This window comes from Grampus griseus (genome assembly GCF_964374135.1).
Source record: "Grampus griseus genome assembly, chromosome: 5".
Taxonomy (NCBI): domain Eukaryota; kingdom Metazoa; phylum Chordata; class Mammalia; order Artiodactyla; family Delphinidae; genus Grampus; species Grampus griseus.
In genome coordinates, this window is record NC_138998.1 from 84,697,950 (window position 1) to 84,715,475 (window position 17,526).

Sequence of the window (17,526 nt, forward strand, 5' to 3'; positions counted from 1 at the left end):
GCCTATTTCCTCTTCATTTGTTAGGTCTGGTGCATTTTTATCTTGCTCCTTTATCTGCTGTGTGTTTTTCTGTCTTCTCATTTTGCTTATCTTACTGTGTTTGGGGTCTCTTTTTCACTGGCTGTAGGTTCGTAGTTCCCGTTGTTTTTGGTGTCGGTCCCCAGTGGCTATGGTTGGTTCAGTGGGTTGTGTAGGCTTCCTGGTGGAGGGGACTAGTGCCTGTGTTCTGGTGAATGAGGCTGGATCTTGTCTTTCTGGTGGGCAGGTCCACGTCTGGTGGTGTGTTTTTGGGCGTCTGTGGCCTTATTGTGATTTTAGACAGCCTCTCTGCTAATGGATGGGCCTGTGTTCCTATTTTGCTAGTTGTTTGGCATAGGGTGTCCAGCACTGTAGCTTGCTGGTTGTTGAGTGAAGCTGGTTGTTGGTGTTGAGATGGAAATCTCTGGGAGATTTTCACCATTTGGTATTACGTGAAGCTGGGAGGTCTCTTGTGGACCAGTATCCTGAAGTTGGCTGTCCCACCCTGATGCCTGGCTGGAGCACCAAGAGCCTTTCATCCACACAGCTCAGAATAAAAGGGAGAAAAAAGGAAGGAAGGAAGGAAGGAAGGAAGGGAAGGAGGGAGAGAGGGAGGGAGGGAGGGAGGGAGGGAGGGAGGGAGGGAGAGAGGGAGAGGATAAAATAAAAGTAAGAAAAAATAAAATAAAAAATAATTATTAATAAAAAATATTTTTAAAGTAAGAAACAAAAAACTACGGACAGACAGGACCCTAGGACAAATGGTGAAAGCAAAGCTATACAGACTAAGTCTCACACAGAAGCATACACATACACACTCACAAAAAGAAGAAAAGGGGAAAAAATAATATATCTTGCTCCCGAAGTCCACCTCCTCAATTTGGGATGATTCGTTGTCTGTTCAGGCATTCCACAGATGCAGGGTACATCAAGTTGATTGTGGAGCTTTAATCCGCTGCTTCTAAGGCTGCCGGGAGAAATTTCCCTTTCTCTTCTTTGTTCGCACAGCTCCTGGGGCTCAGCGTTGGATTTGGACCCACCTCTGCATGTAGGTCACCTGAGGGCGTCTGTTCTTCGCTCAGACAGGATGGGGTTAAAGGAGCAGCTGAATTGGCAGCTCCAGCTCACTCAGGACAGGGGGGAGGAAGGGGTATGGATGCGGGGTGAGCCTGTGGCGGCAGAGGCCAGTGTGACGTTGCACCAGCCTGATGCGCCCCGTGTGTTCTCCCGGGGAAGCTGTCCCTGGATCACGGGACTCTGGCAGTGGTGGGCTGCACAGGCTCCCGGGAGGGGAGGTGTGGATAGTGACCTGTACTTGCACACAGGCTTTTTGGTGGCTGCAGCAGCAGCCTTAGCGTCTCATGCCTGTCTCTGGGGTCCACGCGGATAGCTGCAGCTTGCGCCCGTCTCTGGAGCTCCTTCAAGCAGCGCTCTTAATCCCCTCTCCTCGCGCACCAGGAAACAAAGAGGGAAGAAAAAGTCTCTTGCCTCTTTGGCAGGTCCAGACTCTTTCCCGGACTCCCTCCTGGCTAGCTGTGGTGCACTAGCCCCTTTCAGGCTGTGTTCAGGCCGCCAACCCCAGTCCTCTCCCTGCGATCCAACTGAAGCCCAAGCCCCAGCTCCCAGCCCCCGCCTGCCCCGGTGGGTGAGCAGACAAGCCTCTTGGGCTGGTGAGTGCCGGTCAGCACCGATCCTCTGTGCGGGAATCTCTGCGCTTTGCCCTCCACACCCCTGTTGCTGCGCTCTCCTCTGCGGCTCCGAAGCTTCCCCCCTCCGCCACCCGCAGTCTCCCCCCATGAAGGGGCTTCCTAGTGTGTGGAAACCTTTCCTGCTTCACAGCTCCCTCCCACTGGTGCAGGTCCCGTCCCTATTCTTTTGTTTCTGTTTTTTCTTTTGCCCTACCCAGGTACATGGCGAGTCTCTTGCCTTTTGGGAGGTCTGAGGTCTTCTGCCAGCATTCAGTGGGTGTTCTGTAGGAGCAGTTCCACGTGTAGACGTATTTCTGATGTATCTGTGGGGAGGAAGGTGATCTCCGCATCTTACTCTTCCGCCATCTTCCTCCCTTCCTCCATTGTGAATCTTAATGAACCAATTATAAACTGTCCAATCAACTTTTTTCTTTTGTCCTTTCCAAACAACCTTCTCACCTAAAACTTCTTTTTGGTCTTTCATTAGATAAAATGTTACTTCCTCTATGACAGGATGTTTTCTGTGATAAATCTACCTGTGAATTTTGCTATATACTTGAGTTAGTTTTGCTTTACAAATACTTAGAATATGCAGATGTCCTTTTCACATTTTAATCTTCATCGCTTTTGAGGTAAGAGTTACAAAAGAAGTTCAGAGAACTCAAGTAATTTGCCCAACGTCCAACATGTAATAACTATTAGAACTGGAACTTGAATTCTGGTCTTCTGATTCTGAACCCTGTGAAGGTGACTGACCCCAGCCTGAAATAACTGGTACTTCCAGTATGGACTGACTCAAATTTTATGAAGAATAATTTTTTTTATATTCAAATAAGGTCTCTAAAAAAAGATAAGTTATAGCTATACATGTAAGAATTTATCTTCAACCTATCTATTAGTGCTTAGCAGAAAAGTAGCCCCTTTTTTACCTAGTCCATTGTAATATTTTAATAAAATATACATAATAGACATTCCTTTAAAAGACAAAAACCCAATAAATAATATGGCAAACCTTGTCTACACAGTAGGAAATAGACTTGCATTTTATGGACCTCTATATGCTCTTGTTTGTCAGTTTGTTAAAACAGGAAAAATGGCTGGTATCTCTTCTAATGAACAGCATAATTCAATCATGTATAAACCTTTCCCCCGCTGCAGGCACAAATTCATTCCTGCTTTGGGAATATGCAGGTTTTAAAGCTGAAGTGATCCTGCAAGTTACAGATACACAACATTTAAAACAATGTTGAAATTCTAAGTCTTTAACTTCAGTTGGCATAGACAATTTTGAATCTTCAGCTAAACTGGAAGCCATTAGTCTCCAGATTTCCTGTTATATTTGCTATAAAGCATCTCAAGAGATGGATTCCAGAATAGGTCACAGCACTGTGGAAAAAAAAGAAAAAAAGCAAAATCATTTTCTTCCTTACTTCAGAGGTAGTAACAGATCTGAATTCATCTAACTCAAAATCTGTTTACAGCCAGGTGCGGTGGCATGCGCCTGTAGGCCCAGCTACTCGGGAGGCTGAGGCAGGAGGATTGCCTGAGCCCAGGAGTTCTGGGCTGTAGTGCGCTATGCCAATCAGTTGTCCGCACTAAGTTCGGCATCAATATGGTGACCTCCCGGGAGTGGGGGACCACCAGGTTGCCTAAGGAGGGGTGAACTGGCCCAGGTCGGAAACGGAGCAGGTCAAAACACCCGTGCTGATCAGTAGTGGGAGCGTGCCTGTGAATAGCCATTGCACTCCAGCCTGGGCAACATAGTGAGACCCCGTCTCTTAAAAAAAAAAAAAAAAAAAAAAAAATCTGTTTACAAACTCTTGTGAGTTCCATGTATGAAACAGAATGTCTTAATCTGTCCTACTTTTCCTCTCTTCCCCCAGCCTCTTGAAGTATCCTAAATCTGGAGATCCACATTATCGGATCTATGTCCTTCATGATTCTAAAAATTTCACATCTACTGTTTTGCCTTTTATTTTCCAGACTAAAAGTGTTTTTCTGTTTGTTTTGTTTTTTATTGCAGTATAATTGACACATAACACTATATTAGTTTCAGGGGTACAACAATTCAATATTTGTATATATTGCAAAATGATCACCACAATAAGTCTAGTTATATCCATCACCATTTATAGTTAAAAAATATTTTCTTTTCTTGTGATGAGGACTTTTAAGATCTTCTCTCTTAGCAACTTTCAAATATGCAATATAGTATTACTGTAGTCACCATACTGTACAATACATCATCCCCATGGCTTATTTTAGAACTAGAAGTTTGTACCTTCTGACCTTCACCCATTTCTCTTACCCCCAACCTCTACCTCTGGCAACCACCAATCTCTCCTCTGCATCTATGAGCTTGTTTTGTTGTTGTTTTAAATTCCACATGTAAGTGAGATCACACAGTATTTGTCTTTCTCTGACTCATTTCACTTAGCATAATGCTCTCCCGTCCATGTTGTCGCAAACGGCAAGGTTTCCTTCTTTTTTGTGAATGAATAGTATTCCAGTTGTGTATACACAATGACCCTTGAACAACATGGGTTTGAATTCCATTTATCCATTTATATGTGGATTTTTTCTATGGTAAATACTACAGCATTACACCTGGTTGGCTGAATCCAGGGATTCAGAGAAAATGTGGATATAGTGGGTCGACTATAAGTTATACTTGGATTTTCGACTGGGCCAAGGGTCAGAGCCCCTAACCGCTAACACTATTCAAGGGTCAACTGTATAATACCACATTTTCTTTATCCATTCATTCACTGAGGGGCACTTAGGTTGTTTCCATATCTTGGCTATTGAAAATAATGCTGTAACAAACATGGGAGTGCATATATCTTTTCGAATTAATGTTTTCATTTTCTTCAGCTATATATCCAGGAGTGTATTCCTGGATCACATGGTAGTGCTATTTTCAGTTTTTTGAGGAATCTTAATACTGTTTTCCTTAGTGGTTGCACCAATTTACATTCCCACCAATAGTGCACAAGGATTCCCTTTTCTCCACATCCTTGCCAATACTTGTTATTTCTTGTCTTTTTGATAATAGCCATTCTAACAGATGTGAGGTAATATCTCACTGTGGTTTTGATTTGCATTTCCATAATGATTAGTGAGGATCTTTAGTGAGGATGATTAGAGGATCTTTTCATATACCTGTTAGCCATCTGTATGTCCTCTTTGGAAATATGTCTATTCAGATCCTCTGCCCATTTTTTAATCCGATTTTTTTTTTTTTTTGCTATTGAGTTGTATGAGTTCTTTATATATTTTGGATATTAACCCCTTATCAGATATATGACTTGCAAATATTTTCTCCCATTCAGTAGGCTGACTTTTCATTTTGTTGATAATTTCCTTTGCTGTGCAGAAGCTTTTAGTTTAATGTAGTCCTATTTACTCATCTTTGCTTTTGTTGCCTTTGCTTTTGGAGTCAGATCCAAAAACTGATCACCTACACTGATGTCAAGGAACTTAGGGCCTGTTTTCTTCTAGGAGTTTTATGGTTTCAGGTCTTAACATATTCTTCTGCATGTGGCTGTCCAATTTTCCCAGCACCATTTATTGAAGAGACTGTCCTTTCCCCATTGTATATTCTTGGCTCCTTTGTAAATTAATTGCTCATATATGCATGGGTTTATTTCTGGGCTCTCTATTCTGTTCCACTGACCTATGTGTCTGTTTTTATGCCAATACCGTACTGTTTCATTACTATAGCTTTGTAACACAGTTTGAAATCAGGAAGTGTGATGCCTCCAGCTTTGTTCTTTCTTAAGGTTGCTTTGGCTATTTGCAGTCTTCTGTGGTTCCACACAGCTTTTAGGGCTGTTAGTTCTATTTCTGTGAGAAATGCCATTGGAATATCTTCTGTTTTGCTTTTTATTTCCCAGACTAAAATTCTGATTTCTTTAATTTGTTCTTTTTGTCTCAAAGATTCAATTACCATGATAATGTAGACCTTTTATCATGATTTAAAAAAAAAATCATCACCATTATTGTGTCTATTATTCGATCTATCTTACTGTATCCATCCATATCCTTTCATCCATTTATCAGCATGGAAATGAACACATAGTTTCTTGGGATACGTGGACTTTTACGGAGACACTATGACGTTTATGGATACATGTATGGTGTATACCTGTATATAACACAGGTAAAATATTTTCTGCTGTATGGCTAATTCTCTTTTTGATAAAGTACAGCATTTTAGACTTTTTGACCAAAGCTGCCTACTTGAGAACAGTGCATAATGATTCTCAGTTATAACTGAAGTTACACATGTACAGTTTACAGGAGCGATACAAGTTGGATAGTCCACACACTATGGCACCGTGAACTGATTTGCAACATTTCTGTCAACTCATATGATTTTCTTTGTCCTTAAGACTCAGTTCTCATTTGCTTGAAAACCACAGAAACAATTATATTGTGCCTACTTATATATTTCTTCCATACCATTTATAAAAACAGACTGATCCCAGAATCAATCTTTAGGGGTCTTTCACCAATTTTATTTCTCTACTCAGCTGGGGCAGAGTTCAGACATGAAGGTTAGCACTTAACTTTTGCCAGCAGGCTTAAAGGCCAAACCCTGTTGGACTACATGTCTACCCACACTTACATCTTTCTCCTACCAAGATCATACAGGAAGATAAGGAAATAAAACCTGACTTACTTTATAATAATTATTCTGTGAGTAGGCCAAATCCTCTTTTGGAGGGATGTACTGGGACTTGGTCAAGCAAATAAAAGCAAGCAGTATAAATAACTCTATTTTCTGAATTGGGTTTTGAGAACTACTGAGTACAACCTGACAACTTCCTGTATGTTGTCACTGTGGTATGGTGAACATTGAAGTTCTTGAAAGCCAGCAGCCTCCTGCGTGTGTCTCAATTCTTAAGACCTTGAGTGCTGTGTGGCTTCTGCAGTGCCTTAGTCACTTAGTGATACAGTGGCAGTGATTCCAAGGTCATGCAGCAGAAAATGCTGGCACATCTAAAGAAGGCTACGCCTCTAAAAAGTACTGAGAATCTGATAGTTTGGGTTGTTGGCCTAACCCTGCCATTCACTGACTGACCTTTGGGAAGGAAAGAAACTAACATTTATTATGTGGCTAATGTGTGTATATCAGTCACAATGCATTTTATTTAATCCTTCTGTCATATTTTTTTACTCAGAAAATGAAATAAGTTGCTTTTTTAAAAGCTACTGCCAAGAAGTAGGGGAACTATGCAAAACCATGGCTGTCTGACCCTGAGGTCCATGCTTTTTTTTTTTTTTATGCTCTTTCTATTTCAGCAAATACCTCTCTATAACTCACTTCACTTCTCCGACTTGTAATCGTATCTGTGAAACAGGGATGCTTACTTTGTGGATCAATTAAGTGTTTTGAATGATCTAGTGACATAACCTCCCCCAAGACCATCTGTTTTCAGATAGCTCTAGTTGTTCTTAATGTCAAGCCACAATCTAGCTCAACTGATCTGGTAGCATACAGCTTATAGCAGTGTGAGACTACTGTTTGATCATTCCCTTGTTTTGAACACTATAATTCTAATAATGTAGCTCAAGAAAACATTGTCAGTTTTTCCCCAGTCCCACTATACTATTTAACTCAGCTTACAGTCAACTAAAACATTTTTTTTCAATAAATCCTTCTGTTAGGCCATAATTTGCCCAGCTTATGTTTGTTTTGCCTTTTTAGAGGAAGTCTCACTTCCTTCTTATTAAATGTTTAAAAGAAACAGATATATTTCTATGCCAATGCTCAGGGCTCTAAGAAGAATTAGGATTTCATTCCTGCCCCTAGGAGTTTCCACTGTATATATGGGACACAGACAAATGAACAGGATAAATACTTGAATGTAAGACAAGGGGGGAAAACATTTTGTAGGAAAGAATGAAGATGGATTTAGACTGGCATGTTCATAATTACCAACAATTTAATTGTGATCTGGATTTGTAGAAAGTAGAATGACTGTTTAGAGGACAGTTTTATATACAACTAAGTGTTACTTGGTTTCATTATTTTCTCATAGAAACTATAATAGTGTCAAAGAAGTTAGAGTCAGAAAATCACAGGGAAGTGGCACTGCATTTCTGCTAGTATATAGGTTACTTACTGTACCCAAACTGTACACTGAAAAGACAAACTCATGTTTCATTGCTAAACCACATCTAATATCTCAAAAATTGCTGCTCAGGAAATAACCATCCTGTCAGCTACTGATGCTTAATTCTAACTTATACGAAGAATTTCTTCTTTGCACATCATCCTTTAAAAGGAAAATTCTTATCCTTCACAGCCTGAATGAGCTTTCTACCATAAAGATGAGTTGTTTTTCTTTAGAATTGAGAAAGAGATGGTAGTATCTTTATTATGGCTGTTGTTTAGGTGATTTAAAAAGTAAAAAGTTTTCACTTCTACTGTGGTCTAGGGTTGAAATAGGCTGAGGTAGAAAGATCATGAAGATACTACAGGGAAGATTTAGCAAGAATCTGCAGAAAAAAGAAAGAATAGAGGGAAGAAAAAATAAAAGTGTTGATGGGCTGTACCAATAAATTATGGCTAAGTGCACAGTCTTCCAAACTCCTGTAATTTTAAGTGATACCTCAGATACACTGATTTAATACTAAAGGTTGTTAGTACATAAAGTTATATGTTAGTACATAAAGACAATTCAACTCTTACCTTACAGGAAACAACTGAGGAAAACATCCTTGTGTTTTAGTGTCAACAAATTTCTGGATCTGAAGGACTTGTTTTAAAAGATGTCCCTTGGAAGATTTGTCAATTTTTGTCAATACCATCTGTAGGAAAACAAATATTTAAGCATTAGAAATAAAGTACAGGTGACCCTTGAACAACATGGGCTTGAATTGCGAAGGTCCACTTATATGCATATTTTTTCAATAGTAAATACTACAATGTTACACGATCTGTGGTTGATTAAATCCACAGATGTGGAACTGCCAATATGGAGGAACCCCCAATAGGGAGGGGTGACTGTAAGTTACACTTGGATTTGTGACTGCAAGGAGGGTTGGTGCCCCTAACTCCCACACTGTTCAAGGGTCAGCTGTTATTTCTTACTCTACAGTTTTATACATTTTAGTTACAAATTTCAGTAACAACTAGGTGACCTATGCAAGTTTCTTAATCTCTCTGTACTTGTTTCCTCATCTATAAAATAAAAGCAATACCTCCTAAAGGAGATGCTGAGAAGATTAAATGAGTTAATGTATGCAATATATAAAGCATACACTATATATGTTTGCTGTTTCTGATGCTTTAACTACATAGGGCCATAATATCTTTGATTCAAGACCAGTGAAAAGCACCCTGGTGCCATGTTTGCAATTGCCATATGCCAAATGTTTCATACGATCACTATATATCTTATGGTCTAAGATACAGAAGTGAATATTATTAGGTTGATCCATATAAAACTGCCAACTTATAATCATTTTTGAACTACATAATTGTTCTGCCTTATATGTAAAATTTAAAGGAAAAATTAGAAATCAGGCTAGTTGTAGGTTGTAGCCACTAGAGTTATATTCCAAGCTATACCGATATATAGTTATATTCCAAGTAAGCCTAGATTCTACTAGGTTCAACAGTAAATACTTTGAATAATTTACTTACTCAATGACAATTATCAATACATACTAGAGGAAGGTCAATGCATGGATAATTACAAAATCAATTAAAAAGTAAAAGCTTGAGGGCTTCCCTGGTGGTGCAGTGGTTGAGAGTCCGCCTGCCAATGCAGGGGACATGGGTTTGTGCCCCGGTCTGGGAAGATCTCACATGCCGCGGAGCGGCTAGGCCCGTGAGCCATGGCCACTGAGCCTGTGTGTCCAGAGCCTGTGCTCCGCAATGGGAGAGGCCACAACAGTGAGAGGCCCACGTACCGCAAAAAAAAAAAAAAGTAAAAGCTTGATGTATCTGTCAGAGGTTTTCCTAGGGAATTTCTATAAAATTAAATTTCCTGACTAATCATTTATGCTTTTCAGTTATAAAAAAAATTAATGATTGTAAATCAACTATACTTCAATTAAAAAAATATTAATGGTAAAAGGAGTGAGAAGCAGAAAGTGAAAGTCTTTTTTCATAAAGGCAAATATTTAAAAGGAGACATAATTTCTCTATCACAACTTCTTTTCCAAAGAAGAAAGGTTAATATTTCCTTAAAGTTAAAACTGAGAAAAATATATGATTCCACAAAATGGTATCTATGATATCAAATTAGGAGTACTATCACTGTCACTTAATATAACCGGTTGCACGATATTTGGGCTTCTTCTTTTTTTTTTTTTTTTCACTACGTAGACTATGTTTATCAATCCTTTGGCTCCTCATAACCATAAATTATCTCTAATGTTTCACAGGGCTTTTGCAAACCCCAAGAATTCCATAACCCCAAGAATACAGAAAAGTTTCTGACTGGTAACATGGTTTGATTTGCACTAAACTCCAAAACCACTACATTTTAGTGGTTTTCTGACATTTTTTTGAAACCAAATTATAGTCAGTGGGCTCTTTTCCTTAGAGAGGAACTTTAAGACTGCCATTTTATCTGTAAAACCTACAAAGCAAAATAAATATGGATACCAACCTACCAATCTGTATTCTATTCTAGGGTAAACAACAGTAAGAACTGGTAAGATATTCTCATAAGAAATTTTGTTTTCCTTAAGAATATAAACATCCTACTTATGTGTGCTGGAGCCTACTATATTCTTGTGATGTTCTTAAATTCCAGATTAGTTTAGCAAATTTTTCAGTTGCAGTTTTGTTTACATTCTGATAAGTAGTATCTGCCAACCTGCTGATAAGGAGCTACAAATGAGTCTTAGCAAATATTTATATTGTCATTTTAAAAAAACCCAAAAAACAAAGAAATGCACTTAGGAACACTAAATGAACAGTTTAGAAAACTTTTACTTTGACTATAATTTTGAAAACTTAAAAGCCAGGAGAAGGAAAAGGGAATAAAAGTACCACAGAACTTATTTTAATATTAATGGCTGATAACTGAAAAGATTGTTTAAAAGGTACTCCTTTATCTTTTGAGGAGGCAAGACCTACTCTTTCATTAAAAAGATGTACACATGTGCACATGCACACACACACATAGACACACAGGGAACTTGTATTTCTAATTGCAACTATGATTCAAAAGAAATACTTACCACATAAGGTAATGCAAATTCTTCACACATTTCTATGGCAATGTTGTCTGTTTTTTGAATTCCAACAACACTATCCACTAACAAAAATGTTCTCATCAAACTATAAGAATGCAGAAAAGAAGATTAATGGCAATATAAAATATACTCATTCATTTCTTCCCCCCAACCTTCACTACACTAAGAAATTTTACTTTGAATAATTATCAATTCAAAATTTTAAAATTTCTTTAAGCAAATGGAATTCTCAATTCACTATGAAGTCCATCCTACAGTCCAACAGGTCTCAATATTTACATTCAGTAACTAAATTCATTAATATTAATTTATTTCAATAGCATATATTGAACATAAGATAATCTGCCTAGAACTGGATACAAAGATGAATGAGCCCCTTCCTCTAAGAGCTTGAACTCCAGTGGGAGAAAGAAACAGGAACCCAATTAACTATAAGTTACCATAAAAATGTCTAAATTTTCAAATATTACTTTAAGACTAACAGATAACAGAAACCAAACGTTATATTTTTCATTTTCTTTTGCAAGTATTTTATCTTAGTTTCTATGTAAAGCTACAACAAGCAAGATACTTGTAAACACTTTTTTATTCTTCAAAAGGTTAACATTAATTTTTCTATATATTGTGCAATGCTTGAAACATAGACCTGCTACTTGACTACCTATGGAAATAAAAAAAGGTAGTATTTACAGAGGCTATGATGTCAGAAGTATTTTAAGGATAATCAGAATTTACTGAAGTTTATTTAAATCTGGTAAATACCACATTAACCAACATTTTTCATTTTTAAAAACAGCCAGCTTAGAGTTTGGTATAAAAAAATTAATAAAGTCTGCTGAGTTACTATTGATAGTCTCAATTTAGGAAAACAATTGAAATTAAGTTTAAGCTAACTTACAGGAAAAAACTAAGCAGGCAGTATATACCTTGCTCCTAAATACTGTATTGTAGAATATTAAGGGAATAAAGTGGACTTTCTAAAAAAGTCATTTGATAAAACTGAAGTGTTCATCATGTGTAGAATGTCCTAGTCATGAGAACTTTGGGGGGTTCAACATAACAATTATAAGAAAAATGTTTTTCTTACTTCTTTCGTTCTTTTAGATAGGTTTCTACCATGTCAACAAAATCTTCAGGTGCTCTATAGCCATAACCTGGCATGTCCACCAATGTAAAATATTTTCCAACTTTGAAAAAATTCATTTTCTTTGTGTGGCCCTGATAAAGTAAATGGAAAAATAAAAGCTTTCTTAAAATATGTCCTTTATATATTTCATGACTCAAAATATTTTCTGTTCAATTAACAATTACTTATTAAAAGCATAAAAGTATTCTGTATATAACCCTATGCTGATGATACAGGAAAAGAAGACAGAAGACAAGTGGCTGGAGATAAGCTTAGATGATACTACTACTTCCCTCCAATTCATTTTTTAAAGAGAATCTATATGATTTAAGAACTTTAGATTCCATATTAGAAATAACGTAGGCAAAATATTTTCGAGTCTTTCCTACTTCATTAGCTCCCTCTCTGTGAAAAAGTTATACTGTTCTAAATAGTACGACTGCATTAGTCAATATTCTCTGATGAACAATATAACTCCACTTTAAAGAAGAATGAATTATGGCACAGATAGGTTAAATTAAATGCTTACTATCAGTCATACAAGTTTGCGTAACACCTAGATGCAAAGCCTGATAGTTTATTATGCCTAGACTATAACTTTCCTAAAATCAAGATGTTTTGCATGTTTTATTAGGTGGGTTTAGTGCTTTCATTAAGCATTTTTTAAAAAGTATGTACAACTGTAAAATGTGCAACTAAAACTGATGTAAAGATGATAAAAAGTGGTTTATTCATGTGGTTTCGTGTCCACAGACATTATTAATCAGAAAAGGAAAGATTAACACAAATAACTTTAAAAGTCAATTGTTTAGAACTTAGAAGAATTATTTTCAGAGGGAAGATTTTATAAATGATGCTTAGGTTCCCGGGCAGCTTAAGTGTCTACCTATAGGAAAATAATTTTAGAATTACAGATTAGGAATGTCAAGAATACATTTCTTCCATTGTCCTCTCCCAGCAGAAAGGGAACAACCCTACCAAGAAGTGAGAGTTTAGCTGGGGTATTTGGTAAGGCAGGGCAGGAGGGAGTAAAGCTAGGAGGGTTAACAAATGACTACAATTGTCAGGGATGGTATCAGGGAATCAACCATAGGAAAAACTGCGGAGCAAGAGAAGACCAGTGAAGCCTCAGGGAAGGGTTCCAGTGCAAGGCAACAGGGGCAGTGAGCACTGGGTTGGTGTGAACATTTTGCCAAGGATAGATAATAAGGTGAGGAAAACTGAGGTGAGTTTTGAGGAGAGGATATCTTAAATATTGGTAGAGTCTGCATTATTGAGAAGGAAGCAGAGGAAATGAGAAAATGACAGAAAGCTATTACAGCAGGCTGGCTGGGATATTAGGCACATAATTTGGCCCTGGGTAAACTGGGAATTGCCTGATGGGTGTATATATTTGAGTTAGCAAGGTATAAAAGATTAGAGGAGGAAAAAATAATACACTTTAAAGCTGTTTTCTTTAAAATCAAAGGAGAAGCAGATGATCATTCTCAAAGAAGCAAATATAGAATGACACTAGAACAACTCTTTGGAAAAGACTGGACCAAGGAAGATTTCCCCAAGATACTGGCAAGACTACTAAAATAACTCCAGATACACTTCCTTTTCTTCAGAGAAATACACAGGCATTAATGAAATGTCTTACATTAGTGCTTGTGTGAAAGAAATCACTTTTCTAGGAACTTAGCAATGATGGTTTCTTCTACCCCCTCAACATTTATTATTCATCTTAGTCAATTCAGAGATAGTTAGATATATTTTAAATTTTAACATACCGGTTTTTTGGAGACTCTAACTTCAACCTCTGGGGCAAGTGAAAATAAAGCCTTTATTAGAGAGGATTTTCCAACATTGCTTCTGCCTATAAAACACACCTTATACAAGCAAAAAGAAGATAATTGAGTACTAGTTTATATATATATCACTATATAATGTATTAGCTGCAAAAATCTGTGAATACTACTCAGTCTTGCCTAACCATAAAAAGTGGCTTATAGTTAGTCAAACCTCAAATTCTAATAGACAGCTACTATCTACTAAATGATTTCAATGTGGCAGGTACTGTTTTAAAAGCACTTAACATATTTTCTTATTTACTTTTTACAATATCTCCATGAGACTGATAATATTCGTATCCCCATTTTACAGGTGATAAAACTAGAGGTAGAGAGAGGTTAAATAACTGGCCCAAAATTATACAGCCAGAAAGTGAAGAAACTGGAATCTGAACTCAGGGCATCTACATCCAGAACCTGTGCTTTTAATTACACTATGGCACTCAAGAATATCTGCAACATTTATTAAGAATTCCATATTTATAAAGCTTTTTTTTTTTTTTTTTTTGCGGTACTTGGGCCTCTCACTGTTGTGGCCTCTCCCGTTGCGGAGCACAGGCTCCGGACGCGCAGGCTCAGCGGCCATGGCTCACGGGCCCAGCCACTCCGCGGCATGTGGGATCTTCCCGGACCGGGGCACGAACCCATGTCCCCTGCATCGGCAGGCGGACTCTCAACCACTGCGCCACCAGGGAAGACCCTACAAAGCTTTTTTGAAGTTACAAACTAGACGTGTTTCAACAGAACTGGCTCTGTGTTTGGAACTCCATTTCCTCACAAACTCTCAAAGTACACCATAGCACCATTATAATTACTCCTTTCTCTTGACCTTTCTTGTTCCAATTAAGCTTTTCTCCTTTAGTCTGAATGTAGAAAGCAACAAAATATTTCTAATATTAACGATTAATACACATGGCTCGTCTTTTTAATACAGTATTGAAGAGGGTACATTTCCAATCAGTGCTTCTAAATGAGGGCAGTACCGCCCCCTGGGGTGTTTTAGAAATTTGTAAGGGCATTTTTGGTTATCAATAGGATTGGGTGGCATTTAGTGGGCAGGGGCCAGCAATGCTACACATTTTGCAAAACTGGGGTCAGTCCTTCAGAATGAATTGATTTGGGTCCTGCAAAAATTTCAAATGCTCTCCCAGATTAAATCCAATGATAATATACAGATAATAAAACTGAATTGAAAAGCCAATTACACAAAAAGTCCAGTAATTTAGAAAATTGAAAATCGATGCTATCTCAAAATCATTAAGTGATTTATGTACTCTTAAATTATTACAGCAGTTCTAAATATATTAGCAGAAAAGTTTCAGTGCAGTGGTACCGTTTCACAAGTATGTAAGGAGGTCAGAGCCTTCATTTAACAGACAGAACAAAATAGTAAACTGCAGGACATGAATAAAATGCACACTCACTGAATTTCACTTAAGTTGTTTTAAAAAATCTTATACATTATTGCCATCTATATATAAATTTTTTTTGCCACGATAGGAAATTTAGATTGGGTGAAAATTACGTACTGATAAGAATCACTTCATTTGTGAAACTCCTATACTTTTCATATTCTTCACTTTGTCTAATTTGCCTCGGCATGTATTCTCTACTGCAATTAATTAGAAATAAAGATAAATGGTTAAGTTTTTAAACGCCTTTTAAAGTCTTTTATATTCACTACCAAAATAATTAAAACTATATCTGCTTACTTTGTTATAATAATGATATGCGTCCACAGAAAGCTAGTAAATCTCGCCGGTCTGCTGACAAGAAAGAGACGACAGCAAAACCCCAGCCCAAGTCCTCAGCACCCACATCCGGCTGCCGTTCTCACCTCCGGGCGGCGGAGGTCCGGGGCGTGGTCGAGACGCACGGCGGAGCTGAGGTACTCGATGCGGTTCCGCGAGGAAGCCGTGAAGACGCTCTCCGCCCTCGCGATGTCATCCAGGCTTGGGTTGAAGATCTTCAGGTGAAGGTCGGGCCTCGAGCCCGGGACGAAATGCCGCTCGAGTTCTTGCAGTGGGAACACGAGCTTCGTCAGCTGCTTGCTTGGCAGCCGTAGAACCTCCGTGAAGGCCTGGGACGTGCAGTAAGCTCGTCTTCCGCTCCCCAGCTCTGCCCCCATCGCAAACAGCCAGCCCACGTCAAACCACAGCCGGCGTGCTGCCATTTTCCTCTCCTAGAAGCCCCGCCTCGGGCCTTCGTTCCGAAGGTCTGAACTGCGCGTGCGTGACCCCGCTCCCGTTACGCCTGCTGGGAATTGTAGTCTCCGCTGGCCTCGCTGGTTCCTGCTTAAGCTCTTCGCGTACAGAGAGTCGGGGGCAGGTGTTACTTCGCAGGGGGAAAAAAGTTCGCTGGGTGCCTTTCACACTCTAGCCCTGACACCTGTGCCTTTGACTTGTATGTCGCTGTGGGGAGGCTGTTTAACGATTTTCAGAGGTGAAGAGACATATCTGGCTGTGTGAGCCTTGAGGCTCAAATGAAGAAGAAAACCTGTGCAGCTCTGGTGGGTTTCAGGCCAGTTTGCTCTTCACAGTTTCTGGTTGTCTCACGGACGTTAACGTTGTACAAATCACTAGGAAAAACACTTTCTCAACAATGAAAAGGGCTGGTGAGAAATGTAGTTGAAAAAGCGCCTGTTCATATTTCATTCAGCCTTCTCTACAGTTGCAGGAAATGTCATTAAATTTTAGAGATTTCTTACAGAATAAAATAAAAAAAACAGTTTGCACAAGTGTTCGAGTTGTTTCATTGAAGTTATGTAATGACATCTTATTTCAAAAGTTTCTTTTCAGAGCAATTCAAACCGATCACTGCTGGAATGGGAGATACAGGTATCATGACAAAATGAGTATCTGTAAGATATTCCTGCTTAAAAGACGATGGTCTTCTAAAACCTTAGCAGCAAACAGCATACCAATGTTAACGCACGGTCTTTTGAGCGATTCCCCAGGTTGTTCAGTGACTGATAAGGGCAATTCTTGAATTAATGTTACAGAAAAGTTAATGAACAGGACCAACGACTTGGAGAGTAGCCTGACCTACTGCCGGCCGGCTAATTTTTTGTTGATCTTTGCATTGGGCTTTGAGGCTTTCCTCCTTCCCCTAGTCTCTCTCCTCCAAAGAAAACACTTCATTGTAAACATCCAGACATTCTGGATATATATATTACCATGTATGTATTTTAACTCAAAATACTGTTCTAAAGCCTTTAAAATTTTTTAAACAATATATTTGGAAGTCTTTTTATATCAATACGTACCGACCTACATGATTTAAAAAAACAAACAAACAAACAAACCCTAAACTACCATAAAAACACAAAGTCCTCATTCACTCCAAGCACTAGTTAGATATGAGAGGGTGGCCTCTTCTCTTGTTATCATTGTTCCCATGTGGTTTTCACATTGTCATAGTAACATTTTCCTACATGATTGTTTTTAATGGAGGCATATTATTCCGTTTATATCTCCAGTGTCTTATTGATCACTAATTAGGTTTTGTTATTACAACAATGCTACAGTGAGCACTCATGAATAGATATCTTTGCACACTTGTGGAAGTAGGATAAATTCCTAGAAGAGGACTTGATAGGTGCATAAGGTGTGTGCACTTTTTTTGTTTTTAAAGAAGATGT

The 17,526-nt window shown here is 38.4% G+C and overlaps 1 protein-coding gene across 1 annotated transcript; it reads right to left on the minus strand.

The window, feature by feature from the left end:
- Nucleotides 1-964: 964 nt before the first annotated feature.
- GTPBP8 (GTP binding protein 8) lies at nucleotides 965-16,333 on the minus strand. Its single transcript, XM_082655274.1, is given in 7 exon segments — nucleotides 965-3,024; nucleotides 3,026-3,092; nucleotides 8,407-8,525; nucleotides 10,914-11,013; nucleotides 12,016-12,146; nucleotides 13,827-13,925; nucleotides 15,724-16,333. Coding segments are annotated over 7 exon segments (1,044 nt in total). The 5' UTR covers nucleotides 16,060-16,333; the 3' UTR covers nucleotides 965-2,832.
- Between the last annotated feature and the right edge of the window lie 1,193 nt (nucleotides 16,334-17,526).